The following is a 17,186-nucleotide window of genomic DNA, read 5'->3' on the forward strand; positions in this document are numbered from 1 at the left end:
CGGTCAACAATACTGTATTATATGTTTGTAAGTTGCTAAGAGAACAAGTCTTAAAAATTCTCATCACGGGAACAAAAAATTTGTAATTATGTGAGAGATGGGTGTTAACTAAACTTATTGTGATAATCACTGCAATATGTACATATGTCAAATCATTATGTCATATATCTTAAATTTATACAATGTCATATCTTAATTACATCTCAACAAAACTGGAAAAAAGAAAACAACCATTTTATTTTGATCACAAAAATTGAGGGAGGGCTCAGCTGCGCAGTACTCTCTTAGACTCTCATGAGCAAGCTGGCTTCATGTGTGTACAGCTTGTGCATTTTCATAGGGTCTTATGCTTAAATAGGTCCCACGCTTGATTCAATGCTCTGTTTGACATTCTTAATAATTTTTTAACAAGTAATTGCACACTTTAACTTTTTACTATAACCTATAAACTAGGTAGTCAGTTTTACTCATGAAGTTGCATGCAGATATTGATTGGGGCTACATTCACCTGAAACCAAAACTAGGCCTGTGTCCAAGATGGCTCCTTCACTTGGCTGGCAGTTGATGCTGGTTGTCAACTGGGAACTCCTCTAGAACTCTCAACCAGAGTATCTACACAGGGCCTTTCTAGCATGGCATTTTCAGGGTGGTCGAACTTCTTGCATAGCAGTTGGCTTCCCCTAGAATGAGCATTCTAAGAGAATCAGGTGGAAGCTATAGAACCTTTTGTGACCTAGCCTTGGAAATCATAGAGCCTGACAGAAGTTAACAGGCCTCCACCTGCAGATGGCTAAATGCGACAGGGATTGGTTGTCCAAAACCAAACAGTTGACCAAGGTAGTGAACAACCTCAAGAAAAATTAGAGAGAAATAAGGATGTTGCTCAGAGATTTCCAGAAACCTGTAGAAACAGAGCCTGGTAAAGAACTGGACTTCTACACATGATCAAGATAAAGGCTATCACAATTTGAAGTGCTTATGGAAGCTGGCAAAGATCTATTGGTTACACTTCCAATAAGCTTTCCTTAAAGCTTAAAATTATATAATCGTAGGATTAAGCAAATATTAAAATTAATGTTCTCTCTTTGACCACTCACCAAGAGATTGATCCTCAGAAAAGATTCCGTGATTCAGAGATTCCAGTGCAGTCAAGTGATTCCTGATGAATTTCCTACAGAGAGGCAATGTAGCTTAATGACAAAAGGCAGGAGTCTACCACCAGATGACTATTATAAACTTAAGAAAACTAACTCAGTCTGTGCCTCAATTGGTGTCATCATACCATGATACCAATTAGTAGGTCCTAAATCATGGAGGCATATGACAATTGATTGGGTGAATGCATGTTAGAGGAATGTCTATTCTAACCATTCAACAAGGGTTAGCTTTCATTACAAAGGATCCCAGTGCTAATAAAAATAACAGAGAATCCCTTGGTATTTGGCTTCTGTACAATAGGAGTTAATTAAATCATTGCTGTGCCCAGTAAACATATTCTCAAATGACAAGAACTTCATCTAAATTCTTAAACCTAAATCATAGTACTTAGTAGATTCCAAGAGCTAAGCAAAATAAATCCAGGAGAGTAATTTTGTTTTATATTTAATTCTATTTTCTATGTGTTTTCAAATATAGCAACCAGAAGTTTGGCATCCCATATGCAGACAGAATCAAAAACAAGTAACAGAAGCAAACCTTGCTTTCTTAATGGATTCCACTTGGGGTTTAAGGTGACCACAGAAGACAATCAGGCATTTGACAAGTGGTCTGTGGGAAACCTGGTTTTTTCTCTTAGATGTTGAAAAGCAAGCCAAGGAATGATGAATCAGCAGATGCTTAGGACCCCAGGAAACTCTTGCCTGATGTACTAGTATGTTAAGAATGTTCCATGAGCATGGTGTTCTATGTGAGGAGGGCAGTCACACTCAGATCCTACTTCAGCACTCAACACATGCAGCTCATCCAATGCTGGGCCTCCAAGATTTGGTTTCTCTCAAAGTCATGATAATGTGGTTGTGGGAAATGGTTATATGGCTTCTACTGTTGTCACCACTACAAACGAAGTCTGGTCCTTACCTTTAGGCCATGTAAAAGGCTGTGGTGTTTCACTACAGACAGCATGTAAGGAAACCACAGAGGTAAGCCAGGGAAGTAGGACGTCTCTGAGTTTTGTGACAGCCACAACCCCAGAAAAACTCGGAAATCTATCTTTGTCTAACGCATGGATTTTACGTGACTTCAAAGCAAGAATTAAAAGGTGGGAGCATTTATCCATAAGCTCTTAAGGTGGCATATTAAACTAGTAAGCCTAATAACAACTAGTTAGAACTTGGAACTGCTCTAATGCTTCACAGTTATTTCTTTTAGTCTGTACCACAACCCTATGAGGCAAGTACTATTATCATCTTCATTTTATAGTTGATAAAACTGAAGATCACAGATATTAAGAAACTTGTCCAAGGTAGACTATGGAAATGAAAATGCACAGAGCAATAATTTTAACATGGAAGACAATTGTATGTATAGAAAAACATAAACTCTTCATCTACATTATATCGTTCAAAATAAATAATTAAAACATATATGAGCATTATTTGCTTTTTGTAAGTAGAAATAGTTAAAAGATCCAAAAATAAAGGCATAACTCAATAAATCCTGGTTCATCAACTTGAAAGGATAGTATATAGTCACTCACAATCATTGTGAATACTACATGAAAAAATAAAAATTTATAAAATATAATGTTAAGTGAAAAATTGCCAAATATAGATTGCATACATGATATGATTACCACCACCTTATAAAGCCCAAGACAGATGAGCAGAAAAGAAAGAAAAATATTAAAAGTTATATGTTATTGTAGTGGGGTAATGGATTACTTTTTCCTTTTTATACATACTGGACAATATACTTAACATGGCAGATATTATTCTAAGCACCTTAAATATATTATCTTCTTAAAGTCTCTCAACCCTGTGAAGTAGATACTGTTATCATCCCCATTTTTCAATAGAGAAAAGGGAAGTTAAGTAACTTGCCCAAGATCATTAGTAATTGGTGCAGCTAGTAAGTGCCAGAGCTGGCATTTTAACTTAGCATCTGGCTTCATCAAACACATTCTTAGTCATTATGCTGTGATGTCTGATATTGCTATGATGTTTGTACAGTTTAAGAAAAGAGAAGAAAAAAATGGTGTAGATGATAGAGGCTCTGTTTATCCTTCTGGCGACCAAATAAAAGTTGTGACGGAAACAAGGAGCAGCAGCAAGGAAAAATCATCTGGGATTTAGATGAATAAGCCATACAACTACAGAGAAAACCAAGAAATCACCCTGTAACAGCAGAAGGTAGGATGGGGCGAGGACGCGGGGCTGCCTGGTCCCCAGCAGCTAAGTGAGACGGAGGCTGTGGCAGCGGCAGCGGCAGACGCAAGCGGATATTTACAGTGATGGACCTGTTCGCTCTGAGCACCAGTGCCCATTCGGCTGCGTGCAAAGGACACAAGGGACTTATAAGGAAATATTGTCTGAGCAAGGGCCAAAGTGAGACTCACTTGGTACAGAAGTATGGGCGGTACCTGTTGTTCCCTGTTGAGACCTCCTCGCTCCCAGCGCTGCCATAGCTGTGACTCATCAAACTGGATAACAGAGGTCGCTCCGCCCAGAGGATTCCCTGAAACCCCACCTCCCCCAAATCGGGCTCCACCCAAGCCACATTTAGGTATCTCCTCAGGGAGTAAGGTGCTCCTTGCGGAGCAGCGCCTAGACTCACACTGGTGGCAGCTGGCCTCGGATTCTGGTAAGGCTTTTTGGGTTGCTTGCTGAAGCTTAATAGGTGGCCCTGGAAGGGCACAGGCTTGGGCTAAATCTGGCCTGTAGCTGAACCCCGCTCAGGACTGTGCCACTGGAAACCTACTTCACAAATCCACTCTTAAGACCGAGAGACTTAGGAGCTTTGTTTAGTACATAGGAACAGACACAGAAAGGCAGCCAAAATGAGAAGACAAAGAAGCAAGAACCATATGACCGAACATAACAGAACTCTAGATATAATGGAGTCAAGTAATCTAACAGATGCAGAGTTCAAAACACTGGTTATAAAATGCTCAATAAACTTTTGAGAAATGTAGAGGACTCCAACAAAGAGATAAAAATGAAGATGGAAATTATAAAAAGGAACCAGTCTGAAATGGAGAACACATTATCTGAGATGAGAAGTATATTAAATAGAATAAACAAAGGAATAAGCAAAGTCAATAAAGAAGAGGATCACATGCCCTATCTAAAGGACAGGAAAGTGAATCAGGACACTTAAACCGAATGGCCAGTAAAAGATGCCAAGACTATAAAGATGATTTAAGGAGGACATGGGATACTATTAAGGCTCCAAATATTCATCTGATCAGCATAAGTGTAGAAAATGAAGATGTTGAACAGCTGTTTGAAAAAATAATGATAGAAAACTTCCCTAACCTGGTGAAAGAAATGGACATAAAACCCCAGGAAGCCCAGAGAATTCCAAAAATCAAGGATCCAAAGAGGCCCACATCAAGACACATCATAATGAAAATGCCAAAGATTAACTACAAAGAGAGAATCTTAAAAGTTGCAAGAGAAAAACAAATAATGACATATAAGGAAATACCCACACAACTGGCAGCTGATTTCTCAAGAGAGACTATGCAGGACAGAAGGGCTTGGCAAAAAATATTCAACAGGATGAAGACCCAGGATATACAACCAAGAATACTTTATCCAGCAAAGCTATCATTTAGAGTTGAAGGACAGATAAAGAGCTTCCTAGACAAAAATAAACTAAAGGAATTTATCACCACCAAGCCAGAATTACAGGAAATGTTGGAGGGACTTTTTTAAGAAGAAAAAACATGTATCAAAAACATAAATAAAGAATGGTAACAACTACATTCCTATCAACAAGTACCTTAAATGGAAAAGAATTAAGTGCTCCAACCAAGGGACGGAGTGGCTGAAAGGAGAAGAAAACAAGACCCCTACATATGAAAAGGAAGGAGATGGAAAAAGATATTGCTTTGATGAACTTAGAAGGTATTTAAGTCAGTCAGAGAATGATAAACACTATATGATTTCACTTATATGTGAAATTTAAGAAGTAAAAAGAACAAACTAATCAAAAACACTCACAAATATAGTGGACAACATGGTGATGGACAGAGGGAAGGGGGTTTGGGGGGCTGGGAGAATGGGGTAAAGGGTTAAAGAAGTACAAATTAGTAGCTGATGGATGGTTATGGGGATGGGAAGCAAGGCATAAAGAATGCAATTAGCATTAATACATTGGCCAGGTGGAGGGTCGGGAGGGAGAAAGCAATTGGGATAGTTTTACGAACTATATAGATGTCTAACCAATGTACTGTATACTTGAAACTAATTAAAAATAAATAATAAATAATAAATAATAAAAAGAGAAGAGATAACCATGCTCAAATCAGGGATGAGGGTCATTCTTTTTTTTTTTTCCTTATCTTAGTTTCAAAATATTTTTTCTTCGCTACTTAGCAAAATTCCCCAAATCAATGCCCAGTAAATAGCTGCTAGCAGGCCAGTAGTAGGTTACAATTTTTAAAGCACACACTTCACATAGCGGCTATTGTAAAATTAGAAGACCAAACAAGGTCTTGTAGCTGGTACTAGTAAATAGGTGTGTTCCTGGAATGGCAGTGAGTAGTGAGTTTTGTAGATTAAGAGTTAATCCTGAAAACCTCCAGTGACCTATGTAAGAAACATTTTAATAATTCTTCATTTTCAGATAGGAAAAGATTCGAGTGGAGAAATATTAGGAAACTAACCCAACTTAATGCAAATAGACTGATTAGATGATCAGGCAGTAAGGGGTCTGAAGTACAAAAGGCTGGAGTTTAAACCTTGAGGCTAACATTTACCAGCTCTTGTGATCTTGGGCAAGTGATAATTCCTCATTTCCCTCATCTGTAAAATGAGAATAATATTTCCAAACTCGTGGCACTAAGATGCACATAAAACATCACAGTACCTGACACACGTAGCCAACAACGCTTGGTATGTATGAGCTGCTATTATTGCTATTATTTTTATTATTTTTAACAACCCCGAATGGACTTGATTGTTCTTGAGTTTAGCTCCCTGGTTCACATTAATGCTCCAGATGTAAAAAAAATAAAGTTCTCCTGCAAATGGAATTTAATCCGGTTGCAAACATAAGAAGATGAAGAATTCATTACGACTTGGTAAGTCATAACCTCCCTGATTATTAGATTCACAAATATAAAAACACATGAAAAAAAGACCTCTATACATAAAGGTTTCTCGCTGCTACAATTGGGCCAGTACCCCACACCCGATCTCACTCACTGCCTGAAGAAATTCTGTTTTCCTGGATACTCTTTTAAAAAGAAGGAATGGTCTTTTTGTAGTCTTTTGTGACACTTGGAAATGCACAAACAGGGTTTAGAGCTCATCGGCTTCAGAAGTTCTTTTATTTCAATGATTCTTTCCTTGGCACCAAATAGGGTGCCAAAAAAATATGTCTCAGTGTTTAAGAAAATTCATCTTCCTTTGTACCCTGAGAGGAATCCAGCTGAACATATACCACCTCTGCGACTTGTTGAACCAAAAATGCTTTTTCTAAATATATATCAGTGGAATCGCCTATAATAAACATCTGGGAGCAAGGGGAATTTTTTTAATATGTTAACTCCATATTCTTTTCAAATTAATTTAAGATGATTTAACCCATTTCCTGTTTGCTCCGAGAGTACTCATCAGCAGTGCTTGCAACTGGAGCATTTACCCAGAGATAACTCATGGATTATAGTCTTAACCTTACCCCGAAAGCTTGTCACAAATTATCTCACTTTTATTATTATTTTCGCACCACTCTAGCATATTAATAATCTTTTGAAACAGATGACATCATTCTATTTATAGCTTTCTATCGTTAGTAGTTTGATATCTAAAAATGTCAAATCCTAGCAAACGTAGCAGTGATGTTATAAAAACGCTGACAGTGAGCTGCATATTTTTTCCTAAATGGAAAAAGGGTTAAACAACATCTATATAATAACATATTGACAATATTTAGATATTTTGTTTAAACTACATTCAAAACAGTGGTCCCTCCCCCTTATCCACAAGATTATATGTTCCAAAGCCCCCAGTGGATGCCTGAAACCACAGACAGTACCAAACCCTAGATATACTGCTTTTTTCTATACATAAATATCTATGATAAAGTTTAATTTATAAACTAAGCACAGAGAAAGATTAACAACACTAATAATAAAATAGAACAATTATAATAATATACTGTAATAAAAGTTATGTGAATGTGGTCTCTTTTGAAATATCTTATTGTACTATACTCACTTGTTGACTTAAAGGAAGCATTTACGGATTCACTTTGGCATATCCGAAGAATTGCCGGCATCACTACTGTTGTACTCTGGGGCATTTATCAAGTAAAATAAGGGTCACTTGAACACAAGCACTGCCTTACCACAATAGCCAATCTGAAAACCAAAATAGCCACTACGTGTCTACGGAATCATCTACCTCATAGAGACCTTGGACAAGGGGATGATTCACCTCTCGCGAGATTTCATCATGTTACTCAGAAAGAGGCATAATTTAAAACTTACGAATTGTTTATTTCTGCATTTTCTATTTAATATTTTCAGACTGCAGTTGACCCCAGGTAACTGAAAACATGGAAAGAGAAACTTCAGATAATGGGGCAGGAGACTACTGAATATACATGTGTATATACAGAGTAAATGGAGGGTATAAATTTAATTACCACAAGGAATATTATAGCTGTGGTGTTTAAGCACAAAAGTTGGTTATGAGTTTCCTAGGGCCAAGCAATATGGGAAACATAAGTTCTGTGCCTCTTGGGATGGATGACTGTAAGTTACTTAGTGCCTATCATTTCCTGGGTACTGTATTAAGTCTTTTACATTTGTTTCAAATACATTACACACTACTCTTTAACATAGATAGTATCAGCCATTTAACATACAAGAAAACTGAGTCTTACTCAGAACGACTAAATTGCCTAAATTCATACAACCGGAAAATGGTAGAACCAGGATTCAAAGAGAAGAGCTATCTAAATATTAAATTAATTTTTTCTACCTCTCCTATTAGGGAAAAAAAAAGTCAAACCAATTAAATAACCATTTATTCTGGTTGTAAATCACAAGTGAAATTTTTCCCATGCAGCATTATAAATACAGGTGACTTTTACCCAGATTTGAGAAGGTGGAGGGAGGGAGAAAGGGACAGAGAAAGAGAGACATTAAGAATATGTTTTCCCCGCAGCCAAGTCTTCATAAATAAGCACTGAATATCAAATAAAAGGCTATGTGCTTTCAAGTTACCATGTAAAAAGGAAGGTTCCTCTGTCCACGAGTTATGATGGTGATGTTGTATCTGCATACCTAACCGCTCAACTTAGACCATTCTTCTACAGGCAAAACAAGGGACTGCCGAGTCCCAGACAACTGGGCACAAGAGCTGAAAAATGGCCTCTCGTTCTGCTTCAGCAGTGTCTCACGTGGCTGCTGAAAAAGATAGACTTCCCCATCAGGGTATTAATTCATTTCCTCTTGACTCATGGTAAGGAATATGAGAACAAATAGGCATGGTGTGCCACCTTGTGAGCAGGATAGGACCTACAGTTTTCTGAATGACAGCTAGCCCTCTCTCTGCTCAAGGTTGGAAGGGGAACTGTAACTCAGGGCCCCAGACTCTTGGGAGCACCATGTACAGGGTATTTGGAGATGAGGGATGTGGAGATATTTCTATACCCATTTGCAGGGGCAGCCCAAAGCCACACAGAGAAGTGACCGAAATGGGTCTTTACTGGACACAAAATTAACATGGAAAGTCATGATCTTGGAGTCAGTGAATCTGTTTCTGCTACTAACTACTTAAGTGACCCTGAGTAAGTTGCCCAGTTTTTTCAGGCTTCATCTGCAAATGAGAATGGTTAATCAGATGATCTACAGGGGCCTATCCAGCTCTAAAGATGTGAATCTGCTGGAGGCGAGAAATTGCCTTCTCTCTGATCTAACTGGCCTTCAAGCTTCCAACCTCTTTTGCACACTCCCACCAAAATTATCTTATGAAATACAGCTATGCCTTCATCATATTTGTAATAGAGCATACAAAACCATCCAATGGCAAGTGGGCCATTTGCCTACTGCCATATTAATTTATTCCTTCATTTATTACAATCATTCTTTCAAGAAATAGTTATTATGTATCCCCCACTCTGTCCCCATGCCCACATTATTCTGCGCACATGGACTACTTGCTGTTCCCCTAACATGTCAAGCCTCTGTTGCTTTTGCTTATACTGTTCTCATTGCTAGGAATGCCCTTACGCCATTTTCCTCTAGAGCAACTCATGTTCACCTCGATGCAAAAGTCATTTCTTTTCTGAACTTTTCTGGCGAGATATCATCCTCTGTATCTTAACATTTCATACCTTGATCATTGTACTTTGCACATTGTTTGGAAATTACATGTGTAAGTGTGTAACAAGATAATATCTTGATACACTCAGAGGTGTAAATTTTTCTTCTGCAATCTTCTTCATCTCTATACTTCTTATATTACCTTCAGGGTAAGGCTATAACAGCCAAAATGAACAGAGAAAAGGAGACTCATTACACAGTTGTGAGGACCAAAATGAACTTGTGAGATTCATAGAAAATGTACGAAGCTGATAGCTATGAGAAAAAATGTTTCTTTTAGATTTCAAGAGCTTGAACATCAATGTTTGTACCATAAGCAAAAGATTCTGAAGCAAAGAGATGAAGAACCAGCCTGGGAAACTTCTCTGTCCCCATCCCCACCAATAGACTACATAAAAATTCCCCTGCACTAAAGGGTTAGAATGGGTGCCAGGCTCCTGCCACTTGCCCATCCTCAAGACAAGTTGCGGGTGGGAATGAGAACTTATGCCCCACTTCCACTGTGGGACCTGGAGGGCAGCAGCAATGCAGATGTGCTCTGAGCCTGTGGTTTGGTAGCAATGAAAAGGAAAATGTGGTGTGCTATCTCTGGACAAGAGAGGGATAAGAGAACCTTTGAGTACTATGGAGACAAGAATCTGGAAGCTCCTGCGTGCCCAAGAAGGATTAGAGATGGATGAAACAACCAGTAACACAAAAGTAATCAGAATGAGGAAAACCCAAAGTGACCACCAGGGACCTAGTGACTAGGGACCCTGGGTATGGCCATTACCAGTACTGTGGCCCTTCCATATACATTTCTTTTCTTTGTATCTCTTCTAGCTAACACAGTGACCAATAAATGTTCACTTTGTAAAATAATGTAGCTAGGAAGATGGAGAATATGAGTTCCATTTGTATCATTTTCCTTAGCTCTTCATGTAACTCCCAAGGACATTAATAATGAAATAATTATTCAATTCTTAGAAACAGAGAATAGACTTGTGGTTGCCAGAGATTGAAGCTGGAGGAAATAGGGAGATGTTGGACAAAGGGTACACACTTTCAATTATAAGATTAATAAGTTCTGGGCATCTAATGTATAGTAGAGTGACTATAATTAACAGTGCTATATTATATACTTAAAATTTGCTAAGAGGCTGTATCTTAAATATTCTCTCTGCAAGAAAGAGAGGTAACTATATGGAGGGATGGATGTGTTAACTAACCTTATTTGGTAATCATTTTGCAATATATTTGTGTATCAAATCATCACATTATACACCTTAAACTTACACCATGTTATTTATCAATTATATTTCAATAAAGCTGGGGAAAATTAATATCACTGAGATCACACACACAAAATAATAATAATAAAATAATTCTAACACTAGTGCTCTGATGAGAAGATATGAAAAGCAAATGACAGGTATAAGGAATTTCAAAATTTTTAGGGTTACAAGGTCTGTGAGTACAAGCTAAGAAGAACACCCAAAGTATATTTTAACCATTAATAGTTTATTATATTAGTACTTCATATATTAATTTTTCTCCTAAATTTTAGATTATCAATACATCATAATTATATGAACAGTTTCCGTAAAAATATAAATATCAGGCCAACCTCATCTATATTTATCAAGTGCTTAATAAACATGTGTATTAAATCCTCATCCCTATCATTCCCACCCCACCCATCCTCCACAGTCCCTCCCACACACTCCTACATCATGGATATATTTTCAACTTTTTCATCCTTGTGGAACAGAATCCCATTTAACCAAAAAGCTCCCAGGAAATGGCACTGTATCGCAGTGACTGCGTGGCTGGTCATCGCATGTGATTGCATGGTGGTCATGGCAGCATATAAAGAGTCAACCAAGGGATGCTTCATTTCTCCTCCACACATTTTTAGGGGGTTAGGACATCTGAACATCTCAGGACTGTGTTAGGATTTGGAAGTGCCCCAGAAAGTTAATACCATATCTACTACAGACAGAGCTTTGAGAATTCCATGTAGGCCTTGTTGAGTTTCATAAAATGGAGAGAACTGGGAACCGTACAGGACTTGCTGCAGAGCACTAGGTGAAGTGTGGCATTTCTGCAGCTTCTTCAGCTAAGTTGCTGTGCAGCTCTCAGGCCACGCACATAGCGGACTATGGGGGTGACACAGGTGCAGCCAACAGTCACCTTCATCTTCTCCAGTCGGAAGGAACTAGAGCAGCCCTGGGGCTCCCTCCGGAGGACCAGCAACTCTTGCTGGATGGGAATGGAGTTCATGGATCTGTCTTCCATCCCCTCGGCGTTGATGCAGCCTGAGTGCCTACACCGGGCCTCTGCAATCTCAGAGGGGAATCGGTGAGGGTCCCGGGTGACGCTGCAGGAAAAGCCAACAAAAGCAGATGGTGAGACAAGGAGGGGAAGATAGACAAAGGATGAGAGCCCTGCAGGATTGGGTGCTCACCTGCAAAGAGTTAGTTCTGAGTTACTCGGGGAGGCTGCGCACAGGCTCAGAGAACCTGGATTCATACGCAGCCCTCTGGCAAAAGTGCCTAACTTCCTAAACCTCCGTTTCCTCAACCATAAAATGGAGATCCTCATACACTGCTCTCATGCGATTGCTGAGAACATTCATTGATACAAATGCATATGAAACGCCACACTGTAAAATGTTGGCGTCCCATAAATGTTAGATCTTGTAGTTTATTTTTCTTTACATTGTTATTATTATAATTATGACTTATGCTTATGTAAACAGTAAGAAAAATGTGAGCTTCCAAGTAAACAGATTTCTGTTTTTAAGAGTATGAAGGCTTTTCATTTTTCTATTTTTTCTAATGTTTCTAATTTATGATTAGAATAAATTAACATATTTTTCAAAAGAATGTAAAGATCATTCTCCTTTGCACTTACTTGTAATCCCAGGGGGAGGTGGAGCGGTTCTGGAAGTCATGTGAGACTAGAATACCCTGGTTTTGACTGAGGATGCGAATGTCAACCCTCACACTATTGTCCTCCAGAGGAGGGCAAAGAGCAGCATCCTCTGCTTTGGGGGTTTTCCAAGCTGTCCCCTTCTCCAGGAGGGTGAGCCCCAACATCAACAGCATTAGGGACTTGACCTGGAAAATAGAGTAGGTTGCAGTTGATTAGGGACTCTAGGGTCACTTATGTCAAGATACATCCCATGCTTTATCTGAACTCAGCGTTCTTGGTCTTTTATGGGATCAGGATTTCTGTCTGAACATCAGAGCCTCATCTAGAAATGGAAACCATCGTACATGAAGATATCAGGGTACCAAACTGAGAATGAAACTCATTAGCCTGGTGACTGAGCCCTCCACAGTGTGAGAGCTCCTGACCAGTGAGACAGAAAGATGTTAGGATCTGGGACTGGGTGTAAATCGTGCCCTGGCCTTCCTCACTTAGCCTGTTTTTCCTTCTTTCTAACCAGATTTTAATATTCACAAGATTAAGTGAAATATTCTCTGTAAAGAACCTATAGAGCTAACAAAAAATAGAGGCTTACTAAGTGATAGCTCTTATTTTTATTTTCAACCTCATATGCCATGAATCCTCCACAAAATCTTTCCTTCCAGCCATTCCTCCACCTTGAACACACTGCCTACCTCTCTCTCTTCAAATCCTACCTTTTCATCGAGGCCCCATTCAGATGTGGTCTCCTCCAGAAACTGTCCCTAAAGTAATCTGATTAGAAATATGTTAATTATCCTTAAATCATAAGCTTTTACCATTTAGCATTCAGGCAGCATTTCATTATTATCTGGAATGAAGTATCTGTGCTTGTGCCAGATCTACACCTATTAGATTGTAAGTTCATGCAGGAGGACATATCGGAGAACAGGTGTGTTCCATAAATACTTTCTGGATGAATGAAAAAGTGGATGAGTGAATGAATAAACAAAACAGAAAGTTAAATTAACAATACAGTGAATTTAAGCCCAACGCATTAAGGAAAACACTCTGCAACACTAACTACAGTAAACTTTCAATTAACCGTGCTAATTAAAAGAAGCAAGGGCACTAATGACACTCAACAACAGAAACTAAAAAACTATTTTTCTTTAACTCTGGAACACATGTTTTTTTATGCTTACGTTGAAATATTGTTTTATGTAGTGTTACGGGAATGCACAAAGGAAGAAAGGTGTTCTGTGAGGACCTAACTCAGAAAAGCTAAAAATCTCTCCAGCTTCCTTTTGTCACAACAGTGCTTTTGCTCACCCCACCATCACCACTGACCCTCACTGGGGATGGACAATGCCCGTCATCAACTCTCAACATGATGCAAAACAAGAGCTGAAGCTGACTTGCTTTCCTTCTCTGGGCTCAGTGTTGTTCAGGCTCATAACTCTCATGAGTTTTGGTAGGGGGGGCAATTAGACATGTTCATCAAAAGGCCAGAAATGACAAGAGTAAATCAAAAGGTTATGGTATCAACTTTCTGAACCAAAGTAGCTGATACTTAAAAGAAGTTGAAAGCAAGATTGACCCAGATAAGCCCAAATAGGCTGATTTGCCTTCAGATAATCAGCAGTCATCTCCCACGATTACTCATTCATCCAACAGCTCTCTCCTAATCTCTGTAGTCTGGTGATTCAGGACATGGGCTCTAAAGTCAGATGTCCAGGGCTCTTACTAGCTGTAACTCAGTTTTCTCCATCAGAAAATGTGGAGATTAAGAGAGATGATCCATATAAAGCATGAAGAGCACAAGCCAGCACATGATAAATATTCAGTACAGGTGACTTTTACGAAGTTGACATCGTGCTGACGATACACAGTGGAAAGGAAAGATGTGAAATCTGCTTTCATGCACCATCTGTCTAGATATAACACAATGAAGTTTTAAAAAGTAAAAGGATGCCTGCTGAGACAAGAAGACCCTTAGCTAGTTCCCCAAGCCTATCAATCACTTCCTTAGGTCTCTTATGTAAATTCCTCCTTTGTGTTTCCTCTTTTCTCTTCCATATCATATTCACTAAATCATTTTTAATTTTCACTATCAAAGCTTTAAAGTAACTGAAACTCGAGGTTATATGACTTAGCAAAAATTGCCATGCTCATAATAAGTCGTTATTGTATTCGCTTATATTCTTAGAGTATTTTAGAAAACACTTTCGCATCTCTTTAAACACTTGATTCTCACAACTGTGTTGCGGGGTAGGTCAACTTAGTATTAATTATCCTGATTAGACAAGTGAAAATTTTCATGTCTGAGAGGCAGTATATAATTTGGTAGGGGTCGCTAGCCTGTTAATGCCAGTCCTGGGACTCAAACCTACATGTCAGTGGTCAGTGCTGTTGCTATTGAAGATCCTTATTACTGTTAACATATATAGCCACTCACAAGTATTTAGCCTTAGCTTTGTCCCACTAGAGGAGCCAAGCATTTTAAGCAATGTGACATCTGCATCAGAATTGCATGAGTGCTGGAGGTCACATGACTCTTTATCAGGAAATTAGATCATGTCTGCAAATCTGTCTAATTCGCTTCACAAAGCTGAAATTGTAGATTTAAGTGGTTATGGAGTACAGAACAGGGGCTCTGATAAGGCTCTTGCTGGTTCACAAGAATAATATATATAACACTTCCTCTCTGAGAGGATCATAAATCTTGCCCCTGAGTCATTCAAGGAGAAAAATACTGTGCTTGGAGCCAGTAAACCTAGATTCATGTCCCAGTTCTTGTGTGTACAGTACTCAGTGATGTTAAATCACTTAATCAAACTGTTGTTCATCTGTATAATGGGGAAAGGAGTTTCCCATCTACTTCACTGGATTGAGGAGAGGCTCAAGGGGGAAAAATAATATTATTAATATTAATATTTAACACTTATTGAACACTTTTACTATCCCTATTGATCATTACATTAAAATGGCCAAGTTAACTAAAAGCTATGCATACATAGATCTGCTATTTCAGAGTACAGGTTTAGTCATTTACAATGATATTAATTAATTCTCCCAAAGACCCCATGAGTGAGATGCCATTAGTATTTCCCTATACTGATAAAGGGAATAATAATGCACAGAGTAGTTAAGTAAATTACCCTAAATCCCACATTTAGCAAGTGGTGAAGCCAGGTCTGATTCCAAAGCCTATGCCCCCTAAATACTGCACTTTGCTGTATTTCTTGACATCTCTAAAACAATATGTAAATGTAACATAGTATTGTCATCACCATATGCCATGAGTTTTTTAATGAATTCTAAGCTCTTTTAAGTCACATGGCTTATACATGGAGAAAAAAAAAGAGAGAGAGAGAAAGTATTTAAATCGATAATATTGTGAGTAATTAACCAAGCCTTGTTTTCATATTCCTCTATATTAAATTCTTCCCAGGTTCGACCTGACTAGTGCCAGGTAAGATTCGAGACCTAGGGTCCCGTCACATCAACATTTCTCTCTCCTCCAAGAAGAATGAAACAAGGCAAACATAATCAGCTATCACAGACATTGCAAATTTCCCTCTAGGAGCTGTCCAAAGTTCATCACTGGGTGGTTTCATGTCCTCCATCCAGGGTCCTTCTTCTCTACCTGTAGTCTTGGGGGAATCATTAAACCACTTGGGGCCCAAACTTCCTTTGTTGGAATATAGACGTATATGTCCTACAAGGCTAGCTAAATTCCCACATGAGATTAGAGTTTTAAGCCAAACTAACTCTATAGTAGTGGCCACAGGAGAGTTCGTGTCCAGCCTGTGACACCAAGACCTGCATGAACTAACAACAAAGTGCAAAAACCACCAGGTGAAGAGCTGTGTTTTACACCCATTATAACTTCTAGTTTTTTTTTCTTTTTCTCCACCAGACGGGAGTCAAAATTAAAGTCAGCTCTGTGTTTTGAAGAAATTACCCAAAGAAAGAACCCAATCAAGCCTAATTCCTTAGAAATCTGTTTTATGAAATTCTAGGAATAACTGTACATAAAGAGAAATTGCGACTACTCACCATGGTCGTATTATGCAGGCCTGTCGTTGTCATTTCGTTCTGGCTGCCTGCTTTGCGCAGTAACCTCTCTCTGTGTATTGTCGCCGTGTGTATGCTTGCGTCGTGTCAATGACAGTACCTGTCAGTTTTATAGCAATCACTGTCCTTGTTTTGATTGACCTGCTTACTGTCTTAAGATGTGGTTGCCCCAGAGTTACTGACGAATGTAGTTTTTTTTTTTCCTATTCCACTTCCTGAAGGGAAGCCAAAGGGGGACCCAAGAAAGGGATGACGAAAAAATGACCAAAGCTTCCTTTTCTTCTACCCCACTTCCACCCCCATTGCCCTCAAATTACAGCAAAATTCTGAGCTAATTTACTACAGAGATGAAACAAGTTACAAATTGGTGTCATGATCTTTTATATTCCACAAACGCCTAACAACTCTTGTCATATACCTCATGTTCTACTTTCCAGTCATGAAATATGAACCACTGTTTAAGTGGGAGATAAGTCATCCTTAGAAGAGCCTTGCTTGGTATTAAATGAGAGGCTACTCCCTAGCAACATTTTAGAAATGGAAAACAAAGCCAAAGAAGGACCTCAGTGAGAGATTCCGAAATTATATTCTCAGGTAGTTGTTAGCCAACCTCAACTAATTCTATTTTAACCCCATGGTTAGACTCCTACCGATACTTGATAAATGATCATTATTTATAAAGCATAGAAGTGACCACTATCTTGGTTATCTCTGATTG

General features: G+C 38.7%; 1 protein-coding gene and 1 long non-coding RNA gene across 2 annotated transcripts in view; both read right to left on the bottom strand.

Annotated features, from left to right (window-relative positions):
- Positions 1–3,597, bottom strand: part of LOC118604004 — a 36,487-nt gene extending 32,890 nt beyond the window's left edge. Inside the window, exons 1-2 of the long non-coding RNA XR_004951604.1 lie at positions 3,554–3,597; positions 1,098–1,171 (exon numbers count right to left, since the gene is read on the bottom strand). This is a non-coding gene — a long non-coding RNA (uncharacterized LOC118604004). The remainder of the gene's footprint in view (positions 1–1,097; positions 1,172–3,553) is intronic.
- A 7,993-nt stretch (positions 3,598–11,590) lies between these two features.
- On the bottom strand, positions 11,591–16,483 carry IL17F (interleukin 17F). The gene is made up of 3 exons (XM_016147301.2): positions 16,451–16,483; positions 12,392–12,597; positions 11,591–11,855 (listed from the first exon to the last, which is right to left on the bottom strand). Exons 1-3 carry the CDS (start codon positions 16,481–16,483, stop codon positions 11,591–11,593), a joined length of 504 nt encoding a protein of 167 aa, XP_016002787.2.
- Between the last annotated feature and the right edge of the window lie 703 nt (positions 16,484–17,186).

Source organism: Rousettus aegyptiacus, unplaced genomic scaffold (genome assembly GCF_014176215.1).
Source record: "Rousettus aegyptiacus isolate mRouAeg1 unplaced genomic scaffold, mRouAeg1.p scaffold_m13_p_1, whole genome shotgun sequence".
NCBI classification, from domain to species: domain Eukaryota; kingdom Metazoa; phylum Chordata; class Mammalia; order Chiroptera; family Pteropodidae; genus Rousettus; species Rousettus aegyptiacus.